Source organism: Netta rufina (assembly GCF_964035555.1).
Source record: "Netta rufina genome assembly, chromosome: 4".
NCBI classification, from domain to species: domain Eukaryota; kingdom Metazoa; phylum Chordata; class Aves; order Anseriformes; family Anatidae; genus Netta; species Netta rufina.
Genome location: NC_140127.1, coordinates 75,382,724 through 75,409,472, shown reverse-complemented (window position 1 = coordinate 75,409,472; position 26,749 = coordinate 75,382,724). Strand labels below are relative to the sequence as shown.

General features: G+C 55.6%; 3 protein-coding genes across 3 annotated transcripts; 2 read left to right on the top strand and 1 right to left on the bottom strand.

The window, feature by feature from the left end:
- Positions 1 to 1,362: 1,362 nt before the first annotated feature.
- SMYD5 (SMYD family member 5) lies at positions 1,363 to 7,602 on the top strand. Its single transcript, XM_084286360.1, has 13 exons — positions 1,363 to 1,490; positions 1,773 to 1,881; positions 2,502 to 2,641; positions 2,872 to 2,993; positions 3,608 to 3,677; positions 4,118 to 4,222; positions 4,592 to 4,654; positions 4,858 to 4,928; positions 5,228 to 5,334; positions 5,685 to 5,741; positions 6,048 to 6,142; positions 6,357 to 6,427; positions 6,564 to 7,602. The coding sequence occupies exons 1-13, from the start codon at positions 1,401 to 1,403 to the stop codon at positions 6,700 to 6,702; spliced, it is 1,239 nt and encodes a 412-aa protein (XP_084142486.1). The 5' UTR covers positions 1,363 to 1,400; the 3' UTR covers positions 6,703 to 7,602.
- A 107-nt stretch (positions 7,603 to 7,709) lies between these two features.
- Positions 7,710 to 10,274, bottom strand: PRADC1 (protease associated domain containing 1). Its single transcript, XM_084286361.1, has 5 exons — positions 10,208 to 10,274; positions 9,649 to 9,749; positions 9,190 to 9,299; positions 8,505 to 8,672; positions 7,710 to 8,286 (listed from the first exon to the last, which is right to left on the bottom strand). The coding sequence occupies exons 1-5, from the start codon at positions 10,260 to 10,262 to the stop codon at positions 8,166 to 8,168; spliced, it is 555 nt and encodes a 184-aa protein (XP_084142487.1). The 5' UTR covers positions 10,263 to 10,274; the 3' UTR covers positions 7,710 to 8,165.
- A 288-nt stretch (positions 10,275 to 10,562) lies between these two features.
- CCT7 (chaperonin containing TCP1 subunit 7) lies at positions 10,563 to 22,373 on the top strand. Its single transcript, XM_084286783.1, has 12 exons — positions 10,563 to 10,649; positions 12,011 to 12,164; positions 13,426 to 13,532; positions 13,904 to 14,029; positions 14,894 to 14,946; positions 15,802 to 15,973; positions 17,036 to 17,200; positions 18,225 to 18,413; positions 19,022 to 19,119; positions 19,730 to 19,862; positions 20,830 to 21,036; positions 21,776 to 22,373. Exons 1-12 carry the CDS (start codon positions 10,644 to 10,646, stop codon positions 21,998 to 22,000), a joined length of 1,635 nt encoding a protein of 544 aa, XP_084142909.1. The 5' UTR covers positions 10,563 to 10,643; the 3' UTR covers positions 22,001 to 22,373.
- Positions 22,374 to 26,749: the final 4,376 nt, after the last annotated feature.

The following is a 26,749-nucleotide window of genomic DNA, read 5'->3' as shown; positions in this document are numbered from 1 at the left end:
AAATGGAAACCTCCTGACAAGACTCCTGTTGTCAAAAAGTAACAGCAGCTTTCAAGCAGCAGAAGCCATCACAATGTGGTTTCCTCTGACCCATTTTCCTTCCCAAAATGCCAATACAAACACAAGCATTTCCCCCTCACACATGTCTGTGTTTGCTGGTAAACCTGTGCACTGACCTCGGCTTGAGTTGAGCAAGGACAGCTTTTAAACAGATCAGCTGAAATTTAACTTGTAAGTGCCAGAAAGCAGGGGGGAAACATTTCCAACCACTCTAATTTTAATGTGAAATTTATTAAAACAAAAAAACACGTATTTCCATCCTCCCTTACATTTTTATTTTTAAAATGGAAATTGATAGCCCACGTTAAGGTTGAAAGTAGATATTTTTTGTCCAGTTCCTGCATTTATAATAAATGCCACATTAGGTTAGCATGGGCAGAAATGGTTGAGCTCAAGCTGATGCTCCTACACTATGACTTTCCACTGAAACCTTACAAAAAGAGGACACATAGCGCTATTATTACATTAATGGCTACTCTTTTTGCTGTTAGTGTGAAGATGCAAGTAAAATATCACTCCTGAGGTAGCATTTATTCACCTGCGCCCCAGTCCTTGTTGCAGGACTGCGGGCACGGCTTAGCAGCGCTCCCAACAGGAGCTCGCAGGAAATAAAAGCTAAAACGATTTTAAGCACTTGGAGGAGAACCACGAGCCGACAGTGACACCTAGTGACACCGAAAAAAACCCCAAAGCTCCCCAAAGAAACCATGCCCCGTTCCCAAACCCGCGATCAAGGAGTGGGGCTGAGTCAAGCGGGTTCTGTCAGCTCCAGCATGAATTAAAGTCTGATTAAATACAACTGAACTCTCTGTTTTCATTGATTTTAGGCGTTTGCAGACAGCCAGGCTGGGGAAAGCAAGGTCGCATGTTAACGTGTGTAAATTTTGTGTTTATTTTGCAGAAGGCTGGGCCGGTTTTGAGGGCAGCGGGACGCGTCTCCTCACACCGTGAGGGGCACAGCGCCTTCTCGCCTGACAGGGGCTGTCCCTCCCCGTCAGGGTGGTTAAAATAAAACAGTAATTTATAGCGGCGAGCCAGTCACGCTCCCGGCTGACGGCGGAGGCCCCGTTTGGAGGATTTTTGGAGGTGTTTTTTGGTGTTTTTTGGAGGGGACCAGGGTGTCGGCGAGGTGAGGGGAGGGCTAAGATGGCGGCTAGCCCCCGCCCGCCCGCCCGCCCTTCGGCCAAGGGGCTGAGGGGGGTGAGGGCGGTGAAGAGAAGGAAAAAAGAGGAGGAGAAGAAAAAAAAAGAGGAGGAGGAGAAAAAAAAATGAAAGAGGAGGAGGAGGAGGAAGCGCTTCCCGCCCCCGGCGGGTCAGAGCGGGGAAGTCGCCGCCCGAAGATGGCCGCCGCGGCGGGGGACGTGTGCGGCTCCCCGGCTGGAGCCCAGCCCGGGGCCGCGGCTGAGGCTCGGTTCATCAGCAGCGCCAAGGTGAGGCCGGCCCGAGGGGCGTGCTGCCTTCCCCCTGTCCCTCAGCTCTCCTCCTTCGGTCCCTTGAGCCCCCCGGTGCCACCACAGCCCTGGCGGATCCCCGCTGGTAAAGGGGGAGAAGCCCCGGCGCCGCCTCAGGGGGGTCGCTCCCCGCCTCGCCTCAGGCAGCGCCGTGCCCAGGCGGGCTCGGTTTTGGGGTGAAAAGCTCAAAACTTGGGGTTCGCTTTGGGGTGTGCGGCCCCTTTTCTCTGCTCCCCTGAACCACGTTTTCTTCCTTCGCAGGGGAAAGGCTTGTTCGCCACCAGGAGCATCCGCAAAGGGGAGACCGTCTTCGTGGAGCGGCCGGTGGTGGCCTCCCAGTTCCTCTGGAACGCATTGTACAACTACCGAGGTGAGGCGAAGGTTTATTGACAAATTGCTATTTTTTTTGTTCCAAAGGAAGGGTTTTGGGGTTGGTTTTGGCACCGCCAGGCGTGTGGCACTGCTGGCGTTTTGCCTTGCGAATGGTGTGAGGGGATAAACGCTCAGCCTTCGAGCTGGAAAAAAAAGCACCACATGCCACCAAAGGGTGAGGACCCCGATTTTTGGGTGGTTTGGGTGACAATCCCCATTACCCCATGCCACCGAGGGGGTGAGGACCCCAAATTTTGTGTGGTTTGGGTGACAATCCTCATTTCCCCAGCACAAGGTAGAGCCCGCAAGGATGCCAGCGTGCTCTGGAGGTGTGAAAACGCAGGGCACAGGTTGGAAAAGCAAGGTTTTTAAACTTTTTTAGTGTACGTGGCTTAAACTGCTCTGCTGGGCTGGTGCTTTTGGGTCTAAGGAGATGATATAGTGTGACATGGAGAAGAGAAATGCAAAAATGGGGTTTGTACACAAGCCGAGCCTTGCCCTGCGTAGACCGCGCTGCTTGCTGAGCTGATCAGCAAAATGAGGATGCTTGTGGTGTGCATCATACAGCCCTTAAACACACGTCTCACTGCGTGTCTGGTTGTGTTTTCTCCCCTCCAGCCTGCGATCACTGCCTGCGAGCTTTGGAGACGGCGGAGGAGAACGCCCAGCGGCTGCTGGGGAAAAGCTCCCTGGTGCTGCCTCACCCAGAGCAGTGCAGCATCCGGAAAGACCTGCACCAGCAGTGTCCCCGCTGCCAGGTATGGGGTTACCGAAAGGGATCGTGGCCTGCCTGGGGTCGCTGAGTCCTTTATAGCATCTGGCCAGGCCCTCAGTAAAGCTTTTTGCCCCGAAATGGGTTCCTGCCTTTCCCCTTTCCGCATCGCTAAAGAGCTGGGGCTCAGACTGGTCAGGGAGGGGACACAGCGGGGCCCAGGAGCCCTTTTCCTGCTGCTGTAGCCGACGCCGGGCGCTGTGCCCCTCGCTCTAGGTGACGTACTGCAGTGCTGAATGCAGGCAGGCCGCTTTGGAGCAGTACCACCAGGTCCTCTGCCTCGGCCCGTCCCGTGACGACCCCACGCACCCCCTCAACAAGCTGCAGGAGGCATGGAGGTAGGGGATCAACCTGCCTGGTGCTCCACGGGCAGAGGCGGTGGCTCTAGTGTCCCAGGCTGGGTGACACTAACTTGGGAGCAGTGCCGAAGACCGTTCTTGCTTTGCATCCCTGCATGGGGTGGCTGTGGGTTTGGACACGGGCTGAGCAGTTCTTATTTTTCACCCAGTAAAGGGCTACAAAGCCCTGAGCTGCACAGCGCTCGCTCCTGCAGTTTTAGAGCATGCCTGCCACATCTCCAGCTGCTTGGAGATCCGCCTCACAGAACTCCTGCACGTCCATAAATTGCCATCCCTGCTTGCAAGTGACAAAATGGGCACAGAGGGGGAGAAGCGACATCCCTGCCCCAAACCTAGTCACAAACCCCAGCTCTTGTGCAGCCTTTGGGTTTCCACGGGACCAGGGCTATTCCCTGGGCTCTGGTTTAGGGGAGTTGTAGGGGATTCTTTGTATCCCCTGGACTCCCAGGTGGGTGCAGGCTTCTCTCCCTGGGCTGGCCGCTTTGGTGATGAGCTCAGGCCTGAGCACAAAGATAGCAGCTGCCCCTGCCTCCCTCTGGATTTTTCTTTCCGTACCAGCACTGATCTCATCTTCCTTCTCTGTTCCTCTCCAGAAACATGCATTATCCACCGGAGACTTCCAGCATCATGCTGATGGCCCGGATGGTCGCCACTGTCAAACAGGTACGGCTGTCGTTTGACTCCACGGCTGCTGGTGTGAGGTTTCTTTCTCCTGCTGTGGCTTTTACTTCCAGGGACTGATCTCTTTTTGGCAGAGCGCTTTCCTTCTTGAAGAGATTTCAATGTCTAGAGATCCCTGGTTGTAGACAGAGCAGGCAGCAGAGGAGGCTTCAGTGTCCTGAGCCAAGCAGATGTTTTTTTTTTTTTTCATCCCAAATTAATTAGGCAGGATGGAACCCTTCCTTTGGCTCTGCTTCTTTGGCCCGGCTTTCTTGATGCTTTCGCTGGCAGTAAACTCCTGCCATGCAACTGCTTCTGGTGGCTGGACAGAAAAGCAGGCTGGACACCTCTGAGTTCAGCGGGGCTCGTTTTCTCCCCCCAGTTCTCCTGGCAGGGGAAGAAAGTGGTTTTGATGCAGTTTCTTTGCTCGATTCCCTTTTAAGGCTAAGGACAAGGACTGGTGGATCAAGGCCTTCTCGCAGTTCTGCAGTAAGACAGCAAACGAGGAGGAGGAGATCGCTCACAAACTGCTGGGGGACAAATTTAAGGTAAGAGCCTGGCAGCCACGTGGGTGCGTCGGGTGCTGGGAGCCCTCCAACCCGCCTGTGCCTGTGGCAGAGAGGAAGGAGGTCGCTTAGAGGGCTTTGGGGTTAGGATGCTGCAGCAAAAACCTGCTGGCCCTTCTGTTGTGGGACTGCTTCAGCTCGGGGAACGGGACAGGGTGATGATATTGAGCTGCTGTCTCCTCAGCAGGTGGTTTTGCTGCTAAAATGAGCGGTTTCTTGCTGCTTTAAGGGCGTCAACCCTCCAGCCTTGCAGGGAAGGACGAGGAGCCTGGCTCCTGAGCCTCCTGCCCTGCGCTGGGCTGACTCCCCGTGGTGTTGATGCACCCTAATGGTGTTCCCGTGTTCCGCCAGGGCCAGCTGGAGCTGCTGCGTTTGCTCTTCACCGAAGCCCTTTACGATGAGCATCTCAGCAGGGTGAGTTGAGTCACCTGCTCCTAACCCAGGAGCGTGGCAGGACCTTTTTTTGGGGTGCCAGTTCCCCTGGGTCACGTCTGCCCTGGGACTCTGCCCCTTTTCTCACTGCCCCCAAAGCTCCCTGTGGGGTTTGGGGTACGTGCAAGGCGAGGTGCTGCAGCCACTGGCCTGGCCTCAGCTGATTTCTCACCTCCCTTCTGCAGTGGTTCACCCCAGAAGGCTTTCGATCCCTCTTTGCCCTCGTTGGGACCAACGGCCAAGGCATAGGAACCAGGTAACGAGGCTTTCCTGGGAGCTTGTTGCAGGGCTGCGAAAACGGGGCACGGAGGGGGTGCACAGCCTGCAAATCTGCATCGACCTCAGTAATTTCTGGGTTTGGATGTGAGGGGTGAAGCTGGGGGGGGGAAATTAAAAGCAGCCCTTCATTTCGGCTCCGTCCAACCTTTTGGTGTCCCTCTGCCAGACCGTGGCTGCTCGAAACACGAATTTAACCCTTAGACCACCCCATATGGGGTCCCACCGTGCCCCCGCAGCGCTGTGGGGCTGTAGTGGTGTTTTTCTGCTTCCCGACAGCTCCCTGAGCCAGTGGGTGCACGCCTGCGACGCGCTGGATCTCCCCATGCTGCAGCGAGAGGAGCTGGACGCCTTCATCGACCAGCTCTACAAGGACATCGAGAAGGGTGAGGGCTCGAAAAGGAAGGCTCAGCCGAGGGATCCCGTTTGGAAAAAACACTCAAAACACTCAAAGACCTGCCTGTGCTGTTCATTTGGCTGAGATAAGGATGAGTTAATTAACGGGAATGAAGAATTATTAAGGAAAAACTATTATTAAACGATTTAACTAAAGGGGAAAGGGAAAAAAAACAACAAGTAAAGGCCGTGTGGAAGTGCAGAGGGAAGAAATTTCTCCCTGCTTGCCACAAATGTTCGCTGGCTGGGGGTTTTCTCCTCGTGCTGCGTGTGTGGCAGAGCCAGAGCAGCCCCCACAAAGCCTTAACCCGCTCTTAACGTTATTCTTACTCTGCTGCAGAATCGGGAGAGTTCCTCAACTGCGAGGGATCGGGTCTCTACGTGCTGCAGAGCTGCTGTAAGTAAGAGGAGGGCTGCGGGAGGAGCTGGCAGCCAGGGGAGGGTTGCGCCCTGCTGGCCCGAGTCACCTTTTCCTAGCCCCCAGCGTGTCCCCCGTGCGGGTGGGGTGGCCGCAGCATCGTGTCCTTAGCCCAGCTGTGGCCCTCCCTGTTGGAAGCACTGCTTAGTAGCCAAAATAGCAGGGTTTGGCTAGCAAAACGTGCTCCTGGGCCACCTGGGATGGCTGGCACAAGCCCCACTGCCTGTTTTGGGGTCCTGGACGTTCCTTTTGTCTGGAGGAGCCCTGACTGGCGTCCCCCCCCAGGTAACCACAGCTGCATCCCCAACGCCGAGACGTCCTTCCCGGACAACAATTTCCTCCTGCATCTGACGGCTCTGGAGGACATCGAAGCAGGAGAGGTGAGGCAGAGGCGTGCGGGCGAACCCGGTGGTTCCCTACCTTCACCCCAAACCCTAAACCCCAGCCCTGTACCTCTTTATTTGTCCCGCCACGGGACGGTTCCCTGGCTGGGATGAATTTCAGCCTTACTCCACGGAGTTGCCTCTTGACCCCGCGTTTCCACGAGGCTTTTGGGGCGGTTCTCAGCCCGGCCCTTTTTCTTTTTGCTGGCAGGAAATCTGCATCAGCTACCTGGACTGCTGTCAGAGGGAGCGGAGCAGACACAGCCGCAACAAGATACTCAGGTAGGGGGCAGACACCCCCCAACCCCATCCCAGCAGCCCCAAACCCACAAGCGCCACTTTTAGCCCCCTGCCTCATCAGATCTGCGCCCGTCTCACCTCCCTCCCTCTTTTTTTTCCTTCCTCTCCCCTCTCCCAGGGAGAACTACCTGTTCACCTGCTCGTGTCCCAAGTGCCTGGCGCAAGCCGACGACCCCGACGCGACGTCGGACGAGGAGGAGGAAGGCGAAGGGGAGACGGACGACGCCGAGCTGGAGGACGAGATGACCGACGTGTGAGCGAGAGGAAAAGGGACGGGCGAGAGGAAAGGGTCCTCCCGGAGGGCTGCAGCTTTAACTATTCAAAAACAGGGTTGTGTTGTGGGGTCGGGGGGCGTGGAGCTGTGTCGGAGCAGGGCAGTGAGGGAGCAGGAGGCAGGCCCCGCTTCCACCTGCCCTCGTTCTGTGTGTGCGTGCGTGTGAGGCCGTCCCCGTCCTCCCTGCGAGGGTTGGGGACGAGCCAGCAGCCCCCTGCCTCGTCCCGGTACCTCTTGGGGCCGAGTGGTGGTTGTAGGGGCAGCTGGAGGGGCTCTTGGGGCCGTGGGGGTGTCGTTTCCCACCCCGCGGGGATGAGGGGAGTGTGAGTGTGTGGGTGTGCGTGCACGAGGGGAATTATTTAATGTCCGTATTAACACGCCGAGGGGCTGGGGGCTTTCTGCGCGCTCCGTTCCACGCCTTGAGCTCGGTGAGCAGCAACTGAGGGGTGAAACGGGTTGAAAAGTGGGGCAAAAACGCCTCGGGGTGGCTCAGACACCCAAATCCGTGGGGGTGGGCCATCAATCCTCCCTCCCTCAGCCCCAGCTTTCCTTGCTGGGCTGTTTAGGGAGGGCTGCAGCTGCCACAGGCTGGGTCGTGCAAGCAAATCCCCCCTCACAGAGCCCAGAAAATGTTTGGGGTTTCACAGCGAGGCTGGGAAGCACCCGGGGTTATTTTTTTCCCCCCACCCTGTTTGTTTTTGGAGCTGTTTTTCCAGCCCGTTCCCTTCCAGGGGTGTCTGGGGGGAGCTGGGCACCTCTGCCACAACCATCCCTGCCAGCCCCATGCCCCTCTGCTTGTCCCCAGCCTCGGGTGGCCCCCCCAGGGCCCTTCAGTGTTGGTAATAAACTGAGCCTGGTGAGCCCCAGGGCTGCGTCTTTGCGGTTATGTGGGAACTGGGGGGACAGCAGGTACAAAAAGGACAGGGTTTAGGATTTTGGGGGGGGCAGGGTGAGGTGTGAGGGCAGCCACGAGCCCTGCCACAGCGGCAGGAGGCAGCTTGGGAAGGGTACTGGGGAAAAAAAAAAGGGATGAAATCGTTCTTTTATCCGCAGCTAAAAAAAAAAAGAGAAACTCCCCTTTCTCTAAAACTTGTCCAGACTTCATTAGCTCAGACAAAAATACACAGGGGCCGGGCGAGCCCGTATCCACCTCCCTCCCCTCCCCTTCGGGTTGTAATGCTGCATCCCCCCGAATCAGCACCACAAACTCCCGTTGGCATCCTTAAAACCTTCCTGGGGAGGCGCCGGGCCGTCCCCTCCCTCCCAAAAAGTCCCTACAAAGGTTGTTCGGTTGCTCGAGGCCCCACCTCGGGCGCTGGGGTTTTGCCCAGCTCCACGCCAGCACGAAGATCTCCCCCGTGGGGCTGGGATTTTGGGAGAACAGGTCCACGGGGGGGTGAAATCCAGGGATTTCCCCCCCAAAAAAAACAAGTCCTCGATCTGCTGCTACCAGAAGGTCCAGGGGGGCTGCATCATCTCGTAGGTCGGGATGCTGGTGACGTTGACGGGGATGGAGATGACGGCCCAGGGGAGCCCGTGCTGCTCCAGCGAGCGCCTGATCATGTACCTGCGAGGATAAAAGGGATGTGGGGAGGGGAAAACGGAGCCCCGAGGCGAGCACAGACTTCTGGCCGGCTCAGAAACTTGGTTAAATTAGACAAAATCCACCAAAAATCCGGCTCAAAGCTTGGTGGGACGCTGGGACCTCCCTTTTTAGTGGGAATGGGATTTTCTCAGCCCTTCCCATGAGATTGGGGCCGAGGAGAAGCCCCCCGAGGCACCTACCCGTCCCTGCCCAGGAGGAAAAGCGCGGGGATGTCGGCCGTCCTCCTGGTGCTGTCCTGGATCATCTCGATGTAGAAGCTGTCGTTATCGTAGGCGTTGTCCGCGATGATCACCGCCCGCCCTCCGTGCTCCTGGATCACGCGCGTCTTCGAGAGGAACGAGCAGCCCCTGGGGCACGGGATCAGGAATATTTTGTCCGAACTGAGGGCTTTTGGGGCGCAAAGCTGGGAGATTTGTGGGTATCTGCCTCGGCTTCAGCCTCTGCAACCAGCAGAGGCACCACTGAGGCAGCAAGCGCTGGAGATACCCACAAAAGGATCCATCTCCCTGTCACCGTGCCTCTCCCAACGCCTCTTTGAGTAAATCAGACTCGAATAAATAAAAATAGAGCTCCCTGCGTTCATATTTAAGGATGTGACTGCCCAAATTTTGCCGCTGGGCCTAAGGGGAAAAAAAAATACAGCTTTTTCCAACTGCTTTCTAAGAGCTGCCACGTGAAACGCTCGGGGCTGAAAGCATCCTCCCTTCTTTTCCACACGTGGGGAAGGTCCCAGAGAGAAGCTGGGGGTGGTGGCAGCACCTTTCCGTGCCGTGGCACTGCCACAAACCGCCCCACGAGTGGCTCCAATCCTACCTCGAGGTTCCCCCCCCCCCCCCAAAAGCAGCTCCCGCAGCGTGGACCTACCCCCGCTCCACCAAAGCGATCTGGTCCTGGATGAAGACTCCATTGTTCAGCTCTCCGCAGGCTTCGGGGGGATCCGCTGGGACCAGGTGGATCTGGTCGTACCTTGTGTTCTCCGAGGGCAAGACAGGCAGGGCTGAGTGGGGCTGAGCACGAAATTTGCTGCCCCCGCCCCTCTCTGTCCCGCTGCCCCCCGTGGGATGCGCCCCGGGGGGGCTTTAGGGCTGCCAGGAGAAGGTTTATGGGGAATAAATTTGCTAAATTTGCTCCTTTTCCTTAAAAAAATGATATCAGAGGGCCCCGAAATGGCAAAACGTCAAGGTGGGGGCCCTGAAGTGGTGAAACATCGAGGTGGGGGCCCCACAGTGAAACATCAGGATGGGATCTGCGTTTATTCCTATCCTTACAAACGCCCCCGTGGTGAAATGTCAGGAAAGGGCACGGGTTTATGGCTGTACTTACAAACACCCCGCCGAAATCCTTGGCCGGCGTGGCCGTGAAGATGTAGCGGATGTCGCCAGGGCTCAGCACTTGGAAGTACAGGTACTCGTGGATGCGCAGGCCTGCGGGGTGGGGGAGAGCAGGCGGTGAGAGGCTGAGGGAAAACACAAAACTCCCCAACAAAAAATAGAAAAATTAATTAAAAAAAATAATAATAATAAAAAATAAAAATAATAAAAAAAAGGACCTGGGAAGGGGCTGAGGGGAGCTAATGGACTCTAAGGGGTGCTAAGGGGCCCTGAGGGGGTCTGAGGGATTTGAGGAGCCCTGAGGGGGGCTGAGGAGCCCTGAAAGGCGCTGAGGGGGGATGAGGGGAGCTGGGGGGCTGAGAAGCCCTGAGGGGCCCTGGGGAGAGCTGAGGGGGGCTGAGGGGCCCTGAGGGGGGCTGGGCCTGGCGGGCCCTGCACCCTCCGGCAGCGCCTGGGCCTGAACCCAAGGGTCCCCGAGGGTTCCCGGGGCTCTCCGGGGATGTCTCCGGGGATGTCCCTGGGGGTCCCCGGGGGTCCCCGGGGCCGCTCACCGCGGGCCGGGCAGGAGCAGAGGCAGAGGCAGAGCCACAGCGAGCGGCGGAGCATGGCTGCGCCCGGCCCCGCCCCCTTCGCCCCCGCGCCGCTCCCATTGGCCGCACCGCCCCCGCCTCGCCTTCCCATTGGGCGGCGCCGCTGTCAATCTCCTGAGGGGCCGAGAAGGGAGCGGGGGGGGCGATCCTCCAGCGGGCCTGCCAAATACAGATCCATACCCGCGCGCTGCTCGTCGCGGGCCGCGCCCCCTGCGAAATAGTGATCCCCACGCGTCTCTATGGTCACCGGGGGATAGAAGGGCACCCCCGTGGCGGAGCCCGCTCTGGCCTCCAGGACCAGCGAGCGCGGCCGGAAGTGGTTGCCTAGCAACGCGCGGGGCATTGTGGGGCGCGGGGCCTGCCGCAGCCGGGAGCCGCCGCGAGGAGCGCCGCAGGGATGATGGTGAGCGCCATCCGCCACCATCCGCCGCCATCCGTCCCCATCCTCCGCCATCCGCCCCGCCGCTGCCTCGCCCGGCCCCCGCCGCCCTCCGGGGGCCATCGCAGGAGGGGATGCGGCGGGATCCATCGCGCTTTGGGCCCGCGGATGGCGCCGCGGCCGGACCTGGGGGGGGCGGGCGGGCGGCGGGCCGGGGGCTAGGCCCGGGTTTGAGGGGTTGGGGGGCGGCCGCGGGGCCTGCTGGGAGTTGTAGTCCGGGGAAGGGGGGTGCGGGGTTTGCTCCCCGTTGGGATCCGGCCCCCACACGGTGCCCTTGGTGTGGGGCTGGCTGTGGCGCTCCCAGCCCTCGGATCTTCACCCCTGGCGGTGGTCGTCCTGCTCTCAAGGTGTTTTAAGGCTGGGGGTGACAGACATGGGCTGTGCCTGCACAACACGCCCGGTTCCCTTTGTGGAGCACAGCCAGGGGCCTGCTGGGGGCTTGGATGCCCTCTAGGCCCTGCCTGTGTTTCAGAGACCTCTCCCCATGTTTGACATCAGGCAGGTGTGGTCGCTTTGTGAACGCTTTGTGTTCATTCACCGCATTCTCTCTGAATACATTGCTATCCAGTTGTTCTCCTTGGGGTTGCATGGGTTGTGGCTTGAGATGTGACAGAAAAAGGGCCGTTAGTACAAGAATGACATCAGGGCACTAGAACATGTCCAGAGCAGGGCTATGAAACTGGAGAAGGGCCTGGGACACAAAACATATGAGGAGCGGCTGAGGGAGCTGGGGGGGTTTGGGCTGGGGAAGGGGAGGCTCAGGGCAGAGCTCATTGCTCTCTGCTACTGCCTGAAGGGAGCTGTGGGGAGCTGGGGGTCGGCCTCTGCTCACAGGTAACTGTGATAGGACTGAGGAAATGGCCTCAAGTTGTGTTAGGGGAGGCTCAGGTGGGAAATGAGGAGACATTTCTGTCAGAAAGAGCGGTCAGGTGTAAGGATGGGGTGACAGGGAGGTGGTGGTGTCCCCGTCCCTGGGGGTGTTCAAGAGAAAGTGCTTGGGGACATGGTTCAGTGGGTGACAGTGGTGACAGGGGGGTGGTTGGACCAGATGATCTTCGAGGCTTTTCCAACCCTAATAATTCTGTGGTTCTGCTGTGCCAAACATCCTGCTGGCTCAGTGATTGCTGTTATCCCATGGAAGGACTTTGAGCCTTGCTTTGGAGCAGTGTGGTTAAAATTAAAAGCTGAGTGGCTGGTACTTTGGGCAGAGGGGTTTGAGGGGTCTGCAGGTTTTGTCCTCGGCCTCGTTGTGCAGTGGGATCGTGCCGGGCTGCCCCAGAGCACTGAGAGGGGAGTACGAACCCTGCCGTGTGTTCTCCCCGCAGCCAACACCGGTTATCCTGCTGAAGGAGGGCACCGACACCTCGCAGGGGATCCCGCAGCTCGTCAGCAACATCAATGCCTGCCAGGTGATCGCCGAGGCCGTGCGCACCACGCTGGGGCCACGGGGCATGGACAAGCTCATCGTGGATGACCGGGGTAAGCAGCCTTGGTGAAGCTCCTCCTGCTGCTAATGGCTGTTCTGTAACATGATTTAATTCGTATTTTTTAAACTAACATAAGCATTTGTGCAGAATTCAGCTTCTCTGCCCCGTGCTGAGCTCAGCTCCCAGCACAGAGGTGCAGCTCCTGCCTCAGGGCTCAGTTTGGTGCCTTGGTTCTGGCCTCAGCTGGTGCAGGCGTCCCAGCTGCCTGCTGCTGGGCTTCAGGCAGCTCTGCTTCTGTTGGGAAGCTGCTGAGATCCACGCTTAGGGTGACTCGATGCACATCTGTGGCAGGAAGGAGGAGCTGTGTGTCCCAAACATGGTCCTCAGGTATCCCTGACTTCCTCTCTCACTCCCCCATCCCGTTATTTTTATAATGAGGCTCATAATTTGTGTGGGGTTACTTAGCTCTTGGTTTGGCAGAGCGAGTGTGGATGAGGTCAGTGGATGCTACTGGGTTTATTTTTACATGATTACGGATGAGACTCACCCCTCCGAAAAGACTTGCTTCAATTCACTAAAAGAGTGTTGTTTTTTTAATCCCTGTTACTGTAAGGTCTTAGAACCCTTTTAACACTTTTTACAAATGCAAACTATAATGATTGTATTTAAAAACATCACTTGAAATTTCAATATTATTTAAATTTAATTTTAAATTTGCTCAGTGGATAATATGATTTATTTCTAGCCTCTTTCTTTATGTGAGTATCAGACTAGGATATCTCTGTGTGTTTTTTTTTAATCTAACATGGCTATTCAGAAGTAGAGGGAGATGAATTTAAAGCCTCTCCCTTAACTGATGCGGAGACTTGTTCAGCACTTTGTCAAACTACGTTTAATTTGCCCCAGAATTGGGCTAAAAGGACACTGTCAATGTGGCATTTTTGCTGCTGATGTTCCATGCAACAGCTGTCCTGGGCTCTCCTCTGTCACAGGGAGGGGCCTGGAGCTGTCCTTGTCAGCCAGCTCATGGCTGTGTTAAAATATCGTGGTGACTGCATTGCAGATCACATGGCAGAGAGGAAACAATGCAGTAATTTGGCTGAAAAAGAAATAATTTCAAATGGCACTTTGGGGTTAGAGCCTGTGGTGGTTTCGACTTGAGAAAATTCACAGTGATGGGACTGGCTGGTTGGTGTTTTTTGAGGTCTTTGAGGTCTGCAAAGCTCTGCTTAAGCTGGCATGAGCCGTTTTGTGGTGCTGAGGGCTGTATTTGGGGCATTTGATTTTAATTTCCCCGTTTAAATCCATTACAGGCAAAGCCACCATCTCTAATGATGGCGCCACCATCCTGAAGCTCCTGGACGTTGTCCACCCGGCCGCGAAGACGTTGGTGGACATCGCCAAGTCTCAGGATGCCGAGGTAGGAGGGTGACCCGGCGGCGTGCCTGGTGGCACCGGTGTGCACGTGGTGTTAATTCGGGGGGATTGATCCTGGAGTGCTGACTTTTAGCCTGGTTTCTTTACTGGTGCTTTTGTTCTTGTGATAACTTCGGAATCCCGTGTGCTGTTTCAGCCAGAGGTGGGGAGAGGGGTGGGAATTTTGAAGTGCCAAGATCCCATCTGGTGAGCAGGGGTAACTGGGAGGTGGGAGGTGTCACCGTGCCCTCAAACAGGACGGAGTCTGAACCCAGTGCTTCACGATAACCAAAGAATCCAGCTGCAAACCTGTGAGCAGAGAAGCCCTCGGGAAGCCACTCTGCAGGCGGTGACACAAAATCTCTGTCCGTGCAGGTTGGCGACGGCACCACGTCCGTCACGCTGCTCGCTGCCGAGTTCCTGAAGCAGGTGAAGCCCTACGTGGAGGAAGGCCTCCACCCTCAGATCATCATCCGTGCCTTCCGCACCGCCACGCAGCTGGTGAGGCAGCACCGCATGCTCTGCCAGCCCATCTGGGGGGAGCAGCCTCTTCTGGGGAGGAGGGGAATGAAATAAAATCCTTTTTCCAAGCCAAAGCCAGTGGTGGAGCTGAGTGGGGGTGTCAGTAGCCATCTCGTGGTGTCTCGCTGCAAGCATCAGCTGTTCTCTGGTATCACTGAGCTGTTATTGCCAGCCCGTGCCTCTGGGGCGCTGTTCCTCTCTGTTTTTTCTCCAAGGAGGGATGGATAAGCAGGAAAATTCACTTCCTGATCTCTGCTACTCCTCGTGCACCTTACGTCTCGTGAAGCAAATCAGTCAGTCAGGCTGAGCCTTCTCTGGGGGTTAACTCCCTCGGTTGTAATGCCTGGCTGGATTTGAGAACTGGGTTTGGAGGCTCTTAAATGTGCAAAGATAACGGTTCAAAATCCCACCAGAGTTCTTCAAAGCTGTTATTTCTATGGTTTGAAAAGGAAGAAGCCTCTTAATGACCTCATTAAGCTTCTAGCCATTAAAACAGCAAATATTACAGCAGGTGGAGTCTGAGAGTTCTGCTCAGAGCATGGGCTGAGGTTGTGTATAAACGTTTTTAGCTGTATGTGCTGGTTGTCTGGTGTGTGTGTGGATGGGGTTTCCCAGATCTCTGCTGAAAGCAGCAGTGCAGCTTGGAGCCTCTCCCCTTTCTCTTACACTTGCTGGGTTTCTTACAGCTGCTGTACTGGAAGGGGTGCAGTAATGAAGTGCTTGAAACTTGGGTTACGTTGAAGGAGGGGATAAAAGCTGGCATAAAACACAAAGAGAAGTTGGAGATCTGCTCGGCTCACAGGCAGGAATCGCTAATCCAGCTGTTGGCTTGTGTTTTGGCAGGCTGTGAACAAGATCAAAGACATCGCTGTTTCCGTCAAGAAGGAAGATAAAGAGTAAGTTTCCCTGGTGGGTGACCTGGTTGTGGAGCTGGGCTTCGCTTGGTGGCTGCGAGGCTTTTCTGCCTCCTGCTGGGGCTCTGGCTGAGCTCTTGAGGTCGGGACGAGCAGCTGTGGCCCCACACCGGGGTTTTTCTTGAGCTCTTGGAATTTCCTGCTCCTGCAGGGAAGGGGCTGTGCTCTCGCTTGGGTTGCTGCTGCAGCAAAGTGGGGCAGTGTTTTCCTGAGCGCTTGGAGGAGGCTGGGTACCAAAATAAGTGGCCTCATTTCTTCTGTCAAGTGACAGCGGAGACTTGTAGCGTCTGGTGGAATCGCTGGCAGTGTTAAATGCTCGGTGCTTCCCTTAAAATCAAATCCCTTCTTAGCTGCCGAGTACATGAAGGGAAACGGCTGAGAACGTTAATGAAATAATTACTGAAATGAGATGATAATGCTAGAGATGATTTTCTCCCTGCATTTTATGCTTTTATCTACTTGATTAGACCTTCCTAACACCTCTAGTAGAATTTCTGACAGAGCAGAACTCTGTCACAGCTTGTGTTACCCAAGGTAACGCTTGGAGAACCTGAATCCCTCTGAAGGTGTCCCAAACTTCATACCACCTTGGGATGAAGACGAGGGTGCTCGAGCCCCTCTATTCTGTTTGGGCATGTGGTATCCAAAAGCCAGCCAGCCCCACTGGTACAGGTCTGAGTTTAGGATTTACAAGTCTCTTTTGGCTTCCACGTGCCCTGCTTTCCCCGTCCGTGGCCAGGAGTTGATCCTTGCCTCCTCGAGTGGGTCTGTCATACACGTTTTGGGGTTTTGTGAAAGGAAATCAGCAACAGGGCTTTGTCTTCTCCTCCCCTGCAGTGAGCAGAGAAGCCTGCTGGAGAAGTGTGCAGCCACAGCCCTGAGCTCCAAGCTGATCTCCCAGAGCAAGGACTTTTTTTCCAAGATGGTGGTGGATGCTGTCATGATGCTGGACGACTTGCTGCAGCTCAAAATGATCGGGATAAAGAAGGTGCAAGGAGGGGCTCTGGAAGTAAGTGCTCTGGGAACCTGCCTTGGAGGGTAGGGGGCAGTGACTGCAGCCCCTGTGAGGTTTGGCCTGCTTCTTGGGCTGCTCCTGCTGGAGAGGAAAGCCTGCCACAGTCACTGAATCATCATTCTGTGGCTGTTGCTGTCTGTAAACACTTTGCACGAGCATTTTCATTGAGAGGAAACAAAAATACCCCATTATCTTGCCAAGACGCCTGAATTAGGGATATTTCAGCAACTGTTTTCCTGGTGTCTGGGCCTAGTGGTATTCTGGGGCTTGCAGAAATTGCCCCTCTGGGCAGGGGGGAGTCCCCTTGTCTGGGTAGAAGCAGCTCCCCCTTCTCAGCATCATTTTTCCCTTGTATTCACCTTTTAAACTCCTTGGAGAGGTGGCTGTGGCTGGGGCAGCTAACTTAGCACGCTGCTTTTTGGGGCTGGCTCGTGGTGGATCCTGGTCACCTCGCCCTGTCAGCTAGCACGGAAAATCTGAGCTTTTCCTGGCTGAGGAGGGTGAAATGATGGATGCTCCCTGGGCAGAGCTGAGTCTGCAGTGAGGTTTGATGCCCGTGGGGTAGGAAATTTAGTGCCAATTTCTCTCCTAGCCACCAAGTCGAGAAGTTCACTGCAGGGGGCAGTGTTGGGCAGGGTAGTCCTGCTGCAGAGCAGTCCTAGGGATGGTGGTGGAGCTTGTAGAAACAAAACAGGGGAAGAAAAAAAAAGAGGTGTGGGGCTGCGGATGAGAAGTGTCTGTCTTCAAAGGGCAGAAATGGGAAAGACATCAGAGGGAGAACAGATTGCTCCATCCCTTGATCTGGAGATTGTGTATAGCATCTCCTGCTGCAGCGTCTTGAGGGATGGGAAGGAAACGACAGAAGCTGGTGTTGTGAACAGAGAGAGGAAAATATTTGCTGCTTATTTGCTTTAAAAGTGGGTTAATCAAAGGAGACAGCTGTTGGTGAGCGCTTTGTAAATGAGGGCTGAGAAGCAGGGAGTCTCCCGGGGGGGTAATTAACCCCGCAGAGAAAACCTTGGGAGGCTGAGCCTCACAAAACTCCCTCTCCTCAAGGACTCGCAGCTGGTGGCCGGAGTTGCCTTTAAGAAGACGTTTTCCTACGCCGGGTTTGAGATGCAGCCCAAGAAGTACCAGGCTCCCAAAATCGCCCTGCTGAACGTGGAGCTGGAGCTCAAAGCGGAGAAGGACAACGCCGAAGTCAGAGTGAACACGGTGGAGGTAAGAGCTGAAAGGGGGGAGCCTCTCCTGCCTCGGGGCAAATGGCAGGGAGCTGGCTGCTCTGCCTGCATCCTCCTGAGAGTCCCTGCTGCCTGTGCTGGGGGAAGTGTAACAGACCTTAAATTTCAGAGATTTTAGGGCACCTTCCTGCTCTCAGTTACAGCTGGGTGGTGACTTCTTTATGCTGAACGAGTGGCCTCCCAGGGAAGTCTTAATTAAGTGGCACTTTACATGTGGAAAAAGCCTGCGTGTATTTAAGCCAACGAGGTAGCTGTTCAGGCAGTAGATCTCTTTCCAACTCGTGGAAATAAATAACCTTAAGAAACGAGGTGGCAGAGAGTGACCACGTTGGAAAGTGCTGCAAGCGCGTGGCTCCTGCATGACTGTGGTGTCCAAAAATCTGGGTGCTTTGCGTTTTGGGTCTCGGCCCCGCTGTGGTGTCAGTAATTGTTTCCTTGAAACTCTCCTCTCTGTTTTGGTGAATGTGACTCTTCCCGTTGCACTCAGCGGCTGCGTGTGGTGTTGCTGTGTGCTGTCAGAAGCTCTCCTAGCTGCCCGTGGCTCTGCTTCACTGAGCTGGAACGCAGCAGGCTTGTGTATAAGGCTTGTCAAGCACAGGCATGCTGCTAAAGCACAGAGTTTCTCCATGTCTGTTTTTCTTTTTTGAGAGAACGCTGAATTTCTTCGCCCCAGTGTCCTTGCACGGCTCTATAAACACCTCTGACATCAGTATAATCCCTTCCTCCTCCTCGTGTTCTCTCTCTCAAGCTGTAGCTACCTTTTCTTCAGGTCACACAGCCCCTTTATCTACTTGGCTCTGCTGCCAGCAGTATTTTAACAGATGTGCTTCTTCGTCATAAGATGAAGTGACCTAAAATTGCCTCTGAGTCTCGGGAAGCACTTGGCTGCCACGGCCACACGGAGCAGCGTCACTGCTGCCTTTGCTTTAGAAGAGCCCGGGTGCAGTGGGCTGTGTTTAATCCTCTCTAACACCACTGCTGGCTGTTTCTCTCCTCCCTGCCAGGACTACCAGGCCATCGTGGACGCCGAATGGAACATTTTGTACGACAAGCTAGACAAAATCCACAAGTCGGGAGCCAAAGTCGTCCTGTCCAAGCTTCCCATCGGCGACGTGGCTACTCAGTACTTCGCGGACAGAGACATGTTCTGTGCTGGCCGTGTCCCGGAGGAAGATCTCAAGAGAACCATGATGGTGAGCTGCCTCGTTCCTGGGTTAAAGACTCGGAATTTAGCTTGAGTAGTGCCAGGCTGGTCATGCCGTTCCCAAAACAGGGCTCATTCAGTGACTAAACGTGAAGATTTAAAACAAAAATCACGTGGTTTCGTTGAGGAAATGGTCACTGTGTGAAGTTGTAGCATACTGACAAAGCTGTTCCTTGGTGGAGTGACCGATCACAAACTGGTTGCAGATGTGCTGCTTTTAATTTCCCTGGTGTTACACCATATTAGGTGCTGCACGCTGCATTGCTAGAAGTTTATTTTCCCTCCTTCTTGCCCGTTCTGTTGTGAGTGGGTTTCTCTGAGCTGCCTTTGTGTAGCTGCTGGACTCCAGAGCCCGTGAGTCAGCACTTAGAAGAGGCATAATCTCATTTTGCTGTCGAGGATCACTTCTCTTGCTGGTAGCCTGCCTAGATACTCGAGATGGGAGGAAAGTAGATCGTGTTTTTCCTGAATCTGACCTGCGGGGTGGTTTTGCATCAGCTAAAAGGCTGGGCTGTCTCAGAAGAGCAGTAGCCTGCTGGGCAAATTTGTCTTGTTTGTCAGTGCTGGTAACACCACGCTTATCTTCCTCCCGTGCAGGCCTGCGGCGGATCCATTCAGACCAGCGTGAACGCCCTGGCAGACGACGTGCTGGGCCGATGCGAGCTCTTCGAGGAGACTCAGATCGGAGGAGATAGGTAAATGTGCCAGCTGTGAGCCTGGAGCCCTGTGCAAACACTCCAATATTAGCTGGAAAAGTGAGGGTGTGAGTGGTAGCAGGTGTGAGCAGCTCTGGGCGATGCTGAAAACAAGGCTGCATCGTTACTGCTTTGTGTGAGGCTGAGGAGCAGCAGTAAACTTTTTTAAGGCTTATTTTACCTCTCTTGTATGCTCCTTAACTATCTTTCCCCTGGTGCAGTGCAGAAGGCCTGGTGGTATTTCATTCAGACTTAAAGCTGCGCCTCCTGGGCCTGGTGGTGGCATCGCCTGGTGTCCCACGGTGCCACTTCACTCTGTAAACGAAGCTGTGAAGCTGCGGTGGGGTTCTGCCTGTTGCTAGAGGAGAAATCCTCTTTGGGGCTGCCTCCTAACATCTGCTGTGCTCCTGCCGAGTGAAAATGAGAGCGCCGGTTTAGTGCAAAGCCCTTAGCAGCAGAGAGCAGATTTCCCTGGGTCAGCAGGCGTGTCACTCGTGAATAAAAAGAGCTTCTCTGTCCTCGTGCAGTGTCGTGTTGGTGCTAAGCCTGCCGAGGAGCAGCCCTGCCCTTTTTGTTTGCCTCAACCATTGCCGTGTTGTGCTTTTGGCAGGTACAACCTCTTCACGGGCTGCCCGAAAGCCAAGACGTGCACGATAATCCTGCGAGGAGGCGCCGAGCAGTTCATGGAGGAGACGGAACGGTCCCTGCACGATGCCATCATGATAGTGCGGAGAGCCATCAAGGTAAGGAGCCCGCGGGTACCTCCCTGGGCTGGGACAGACCCTGGCACAGCCGTAACGCCTTCAGCAGCCTTCTCACACCCCCCAGCACCGGCTGAGGTCTCTCCTGCTGAACCCAAGAGCTCCAGCCTGTAGGCTGAGTGTGCAGACGAGCGGTGTCTGACTGAATAACTCGATTGCTGCCTCCTCTGCAGCGTTGCCAGCTGCTTTCCAGGCACTCCTGGCTTTGTCTCCTCTTTAGTTTTTAACTTAATTGTCCTCGCTGGGTTGCTGCCTGGTCTTTCAACACCTTCACCCTGCCAGGGAGCAGGCTGTGGGGTGTGCTGGGTAGTTCTGAAGTGGATGTGAGTAGCAAGGTTGATTTTTGAGCCTGAATTTCATCTGTTACAAGCCCATTCCTCCCTCTGTTGGTGAATTCTCAGAGGGGTAAGCATTGGTAACCACCCCTCTGTGTGAAGAGGGGGGTCTGAGGTGTGTGGGGCTGTGCTGTGCTTGCAGGGCTCCTGGTCCTGTGTTCCCGAATTGCAGCCGTTCCTGGGTTGTGCATGATAACGTGGTCATGTGTGGTGGTTTTTTTTTTTCCTGTGAGGCTGAGCGCCCGTGGAAGGAAGCATGTCAACACTTTTGGAACTGTTCTGGCTTTAGAAAGAACATCCCGATCTCTCTCTAGCGAAGCAGATAGGGAGGGGGAAAAAATAGCTGGTAGGAGAACTTGGCTGCCGAGTGCTGCTGCAAATATCTTCAGTTCTGAAGGCTTCACGAAAACGAGGGACGCTTGTGCAGCACGAGGGAGGCTGCGGTCTGCCATCCTCTCCTGGGACAGCTCCACGGGATGGGGCAGGGGCCACCTGAGGGTCTCAACCTGTTCCTGAAGTGTGATTTTCCCAGCTGGGGGCTTCCCCTGGGCCCCGAGTGCCTGCGTTTTTGGGACAGGAGTGCGAGCATCACCTCTTTTCCCCTTCTCTTCCAGAATGACTCGGTGGTTGCTGGCGGTGGGGCGATAGAGATGGAGCTCTCCAAATACCTCCGCGACTACTCCAGGACCATTCCGGGCAAGCAGCAGCTGCTGATAGGAGCTTACGCTAAAGCCCTTGAGATCATTCCCCGGCAGCTCTGTGACAACGCCGGCTTCGATGCCACCAACATCCTGAACAAGCTGCGAGCCAAACACGCACAGGTGGGTGCCTGCCCTCGGGCAGAACCACTCTTAATTCCGCTACGTTTCCGCTGGGCTCGTGTCCCCTTTTGATGAAACGCTGCATTTTGTTTTCAGACGCGGTGTGGGCTTGCGGCAGGTTGCTATAAAGGGAAATGATCTGTTTTCCCTTTGATCGCAGCTGTCGGGCGACTTTTTTGGAGCTGGGAGTTGTGATTTGCTCGGTTAAAAATGCATCGGTTGTCAGGAGGGAGGCTTCTATATTAAACATGAAAGTAATTAGTGGGGAAGTTGGCTCGGCGGTGTGTTTTCCAGAGGAGCTGCGGACTGCAGGCCCTGATTACTTGCCATCACTTCAGATCTTGTGGTGTGTGTGCACGTGAGGTCCTAATTCAGGCAGCTGGGGCTGGGTTTGCTGCTCGTGCCTCTTAGCAGCAGCCACGTCGCTGTGGCGTCACGCTGCGGATGACTGGTGGGTAAGGGGATGAGACAACAGCGAGGTGGAAGTCGGTTGTGAAGTGTTTGACAGCTTCTTTGTGAAATGGAGCAAGTTTCCTGCTCTGTGAGGCTTTGCTGCTGCTGTTGGAAGCCAGCTGAGCCTTTTTTCCGCGTGTTCTCCTCAAATTTCCCCCCTCCTTTGTAAAGCAAGGTCCAATCTTTGTCTCCTTGAGTATTTTCATGCCCTCACTTCTCAGAGTGCAGACCCTGAACCGATTCACCTTATAACCAGACCTTTTCCTCTTTTTCTCTCTCCTGCCAGGGCGGCATGTGGTACGGCGTGGACGTCAACAACGAGGACATCGCCGACAACTTCGAGGCCTGCGTGTGGGAGCCGGCCATCGTGCGCATCAACGCGCTCACGGCCGCCTCCGAGGCCGCCTGCCTCATCGTGTCCGTCGACGAGACCATCAAAAACCCGCGCTCCACCGTGGACGCCCCACCCGGGGGCCGGGGCCGGGGCCGAGGGAGGCCCCACAACCACTGAACCCCGCTCCCTGTGGGCTTCCTGACGCGGCCGGGGCTCTCCCCGAGCGCGTGGATGGGAAACGAGTTGATTTCTAGCTTAATTAACAGCCCCTTCACCAGATGGTCACTTGGAGGGCTCACAGGCAACCACTGGCCTCGTTTAATTAGAGTCAAATCTTGGCGGCGGTGGCAGCCTCCCGCGAGGTGCCCTGCCCCAACATTTCCTACGCAGCACTGATCCCCCGAGGCTCGCCCCGTGGAAGCTGTGCCGGGCAGAGCCCTCCTCGCTGCTGGCAGGCAGCGCAGCGAGCACGCCTGGGGGTTTCTTTGTATTTATACGTCTTGCTGCTGGGGGTTTGAACCCAGGCTCAATAAAAGAATGGAAACCCGTGGCAGGCTGTGGTGACTCTCTCTTTGCCACTTGCTTCATTCTACAGGGTGGTATCTTAAGGTTGGAGTACCTTTTAAGCATTTTTTTTTCCCATTTTCCCCATCGATACCGCTCGGGGACATTTCTCCTTGCGCCCTCCTATTTGTTACCTCCTCTGTGCAGCATGTGAGCGGTCGTACTGCAAAAATGGGGGCAGTTGCAGCCTTTCTGTAAAAACCCTCCTGCCATTCCTTACTCTGGGTGTTAAAACATCAAAGCTTTTTAGAGAAAACACCTCTGCTGTCCGGCCGGGAGGGGTAAAAACAGGATCTGGGCACCGTGTGGGTTTGGGGGTGGTTCTAACATCCCTGAAAGCTGCCCCACATGTGGCTGCTGCTGTAAACTTCTCCTTCGTGAGAAGTTTGGCTGTTTTCAGCCTCTGCCCCTGGCAGTTGGGTTTGGGTTTGAGCTCTCTTCTTCAGGAGAGGGAAGTGAGAGCACGAGGGCTGCTTCCAGTTAGCCTGGAACAGCAACTGGTCGCACTGGTTTGGTGCTGGACTTGGGGATACATCCTCTGCCCTGGGTTTTGGGTAGCCCCGGGGTGAGCAAAAACCCCACCTCGCTCTCCAGAGTCTTTATTCACCACCGGGTCATAAAATAGCTCTTTACACACTTTTTTTTTTCTTTCTTTTTTATAATTCTTTAAATACACATTGTTTACACTCGGCAAAGTTTCAAAGCAACAACATCAAAGTGCGTCTACAGGTGATAGTACCAACCAAAGTGCTAAAACCAGGGGGGACCCCGGAGCCGCCCCCCCCCTTCCTCCGGCACCTCCAGCCTCGGGGACCCAGTTTAGCATCGGGGGGCGACGGGGCGGGGGGAAAAGGGGACGTTTGGTTCTCCAGACACTGGCACATCGCTGCGAGAGACTAAAATAGAGCTAGATTTATCGAGAGTGTTTAAAAAAATAACTGAGGAGGCAAACTCGATACCTTTTGGGAAGAGGGGAGGGGGTCACTGTACAGAGCGCCTCGGGCATCCCTCGGGGCCGAGCTTCTGCTGGAGCAGGCACCAAGAGAAGCGTTGTAGGGCAACGATTGCCATGGGGGACGTGTGTCTGTCCCTCGGGGAGCCCGTCTGTCTGTCCGTCTGTCCATCCGTCCGCTGATTATCTCGAAGCAAATGTGCGCTGACCCCACAGCCACCCCGCCCGCCCCCCAACCATTGCACCCGCTTGGCCCCGGCCCCAGCCCGGATCCTGCCCCCTCGGGGCTGGGTCCTGGAGGCTGGCTCAGAAAATCCCGTTTGATTTTCCTGCTTTTTTTTTTTTTTTTTTTTATTTCCCCTCTCCTTGCTGCTGTGCAGCACCGAGGGGTTTGCAGCAGCTTCTCCTCCCGCTGGCAGGGCCGGCCGAGCATCGCCCCGCTCACCCTACACCACGCTTTGGTTGCAACAAACCATTTCCAGCTGCTGAAATCACCCTGCTCCCCGCTTTTTTATTTTATTATTGTTATTTTTTTTAAAGCATGTTGTCATTTGGCACCAATTCCCAACCGCTTTTGCTCCACCCGAACCTGCAGGTTTTCAACCCAAAACGAGAGGCTGGAGCCACGGGCCAGCTCCCAGTTGGGGCTGGCTTCATCGTGGCTCCTCTTAGAGCCAAGGGAAACCTCTCGTTGTCTGCTCTGAGAAGAGCCTAAGAGCCTTTATCAACATTTTTCACATATTTTCCTTGTTTTTTGTTCTTTTGAACCTAATTCAGAGCCTTTTGGCTGTGTAAGACCTGGCCATGCCCGTGCCTTGGGCGGCAGCCGGGGCTGTGACCCCGTGGTGACATTTGGGATATTTTTCCCTTGCCATCTGCCTTGCTTGCTGGATAAATCGAAATCCTCCTTGGATGGAGCCAACAGGGGGCTTTTCTCCTCTCCTGGAGAAAAAAACCCCAACGGACGAGGGAGGGAGGCAGAAAAAAACGTGGATTTGGGGTGAGTTTGGCCCCCGAGCTGGCTTTTGCTGGTGTTATTCCTCTCGATGCCCCTGCCCGGCACCGGGGTTCAAGAGAAGGGGAATGCTGCTAACGTTGGCCATGGGACAACTTTGGGCAAGCTCGCTAGAAAAGGAAGAAATCCCCCAAAACGGGTCCTGTGGGAAGCCACCACAACCCCAAAAGAAAGCTGCTCGCCCCTGGGGCTTTGGCTGGGGATTGTCATCGCAGAGCCCCAGTGGGGCTTCTCTAGGGTCTGGTATGGGGTTGAGCTCACGCTACAGCAGTCCCTTCCCTGCCGGCACCCTAAAGCGCCGCGTGGTTTTGGGCTGCTCCCGGGGGATTTGGGATTTTTGGTCTCCACTGTTTCCAGAGGGATTGGGGCTGAAGCCCCACGGCTGAGAGAAGCATCACTGAGCACCCATGGGGGGAAAAAGAGGGTGGGTGATGGGGGCTGCGGGGCACCTGGTGGCACCATGCCCGTGGGACTGGGAGCCAGCAGGGAAACCATCACCGAGACGCCGTTAATGAGCTCATTGCCATTAACAACCCAGCAATTAGGAGCCCCCGGGGGGGTTGCGGAGATGCAGGGCTCTCGTTACCACCAAGCCCACGTCCCCCCGTGGCAGACGCCTTCATCCCTGGCTGAGGAAGAGGAGGAGGAGGAAGGGATGTGTCCAAGCCCAGGCATTGAGAAAAATAGGGGAAAAAAAAAAACCCTCACGTTCCATCTTCAGAGCCTTGAACCCACTCAAGGCCTCGTGTCCTCACAGGATTTTGTAAAAAAAGGGGCTTTGCCAAGCCAGAAATTGGTCTTTTGGGGAGTGCCCCTAGGGGAGGCGGCTGGTTTGGTGTGGTCCCGGTGACGCACCGAAGCACCGATTTGGGGAACAGGGACGTCACACAAAGCCAAACCACCCAACGATGCCCCACAGCACCATGTCCACAAGCCAAAATGTGCACCGGCAACACCAGCAGCCACTCAGGTGGGCACCGAAGGTCTCTCCAAGTCCTCAACATTTCCCCGACCCCATCCCCACAGCCTCCAGGAGCCAGCAGGGACCAGCAGCACATCGGGGCAGCCACCTTCAGCCTCGGGCCATGACTCTCCGACACGATAGTCTTTAAGCATAGAGTGTATAAACATGCTGAATATATAATTTTCCTTTAAAACCTCTTTTTTTTTTTTTCCTTCTTTTTTTTTTTTTTTTTTAATAGAAATAAATACTTACTTTGTTTCTTTGAAGGGAATTTCACAAGTCTCTGCGCCGTTTCCCATGGGGACGTCCCCACCAGGGCCACCACGCTCGTGGGATGGTGACAACAGCGGCACACGGGGCCGGGGGCTGTGGCTTTGATGGGTGTTTTTTTTTTTTTTTTTTTGCTGGTGGGGGCACCCCTCGCTCCTTGTGCCCCCGTTTCTGCGTGTCCCAGCCTCTCCGGGGTGGAGGTAACCCATTTGTGGGAGCTTGTCCCCAGGACGTGGTGGTTTCTCGCAGGCAATTTTTGGGGATCCCGTGCTCGGTGCGCACGGGGAGTCAGAGGGTTACGGGGGGGGGGGGCAGAGGTGCTTCACGTCGGGGGTTATGGCCAAAAAAAAGGCACACGACCCTACCCTGCTTCGGAGGAGAGAGCGGAGATGGGATGAGGAGGGGACGAAATGGTCTTCTGGGGTCGGAGAACCAGGAGCTGCCTCAACCCCGCCGTCGGCCTCAGTGATTTGGGTGCTTTCCGTTGGGGTCCCCGTGGGTTTCCAGCGTGGTCGGAGCTCCTGGCTGAGGTCAGTGGTGTGGGTGGGGAAGGTGGTACTGGGATGGGCCTGCGGTGTCCTCCATCCCGAGGGGATGCTCGGTGGCAGCCCAGCACCCTGGTAGGGCTGGAGGAAGGGGAGATACTTGGGAAGAGCCGGCTCCTCTCAGCCCCGCATGCACCACGGGTGGCCCCATTGGCCAACAGGCACCAAAACCTTCAATGGTGGCCCAGAAGAAGACAAATCCTTCCCAAATCTGCTCTTCCCAGTTGGCTCCTCTTGGCATAAGGCGTGGGGTCCAAGCATGCCCGGTTGGGGCCGTGGATAAGGGCACCGGGTCCCTGCTGTGGGCAGTGCTGTGACGGGGGTCCCCTGGGGTCTTCTCTTAGGGCTGAGGATGGAGATGCCTGACCCTGCTGGAAGCCTTTCAAGAACCTTCTCCTTCGGAAAAAAAGAAGGGCGTTTGGGGGCTGATGCCATTGCAGGAAGGAGAGAGCCAGAAGAACAAAAGCAGAGCTAGAAAAGTAGCGGTGGATGGAGATGGGGGCTCTACCAGGGCAGTTGGGCTGGTGCTTCCTCCAGCTGCTTTGGATTTGGGGTTGATTTGGCCTGGGTTTCTCCTTCAGGCTGCTGGGGACGGTGAGGAGAGGACAGATTTGGG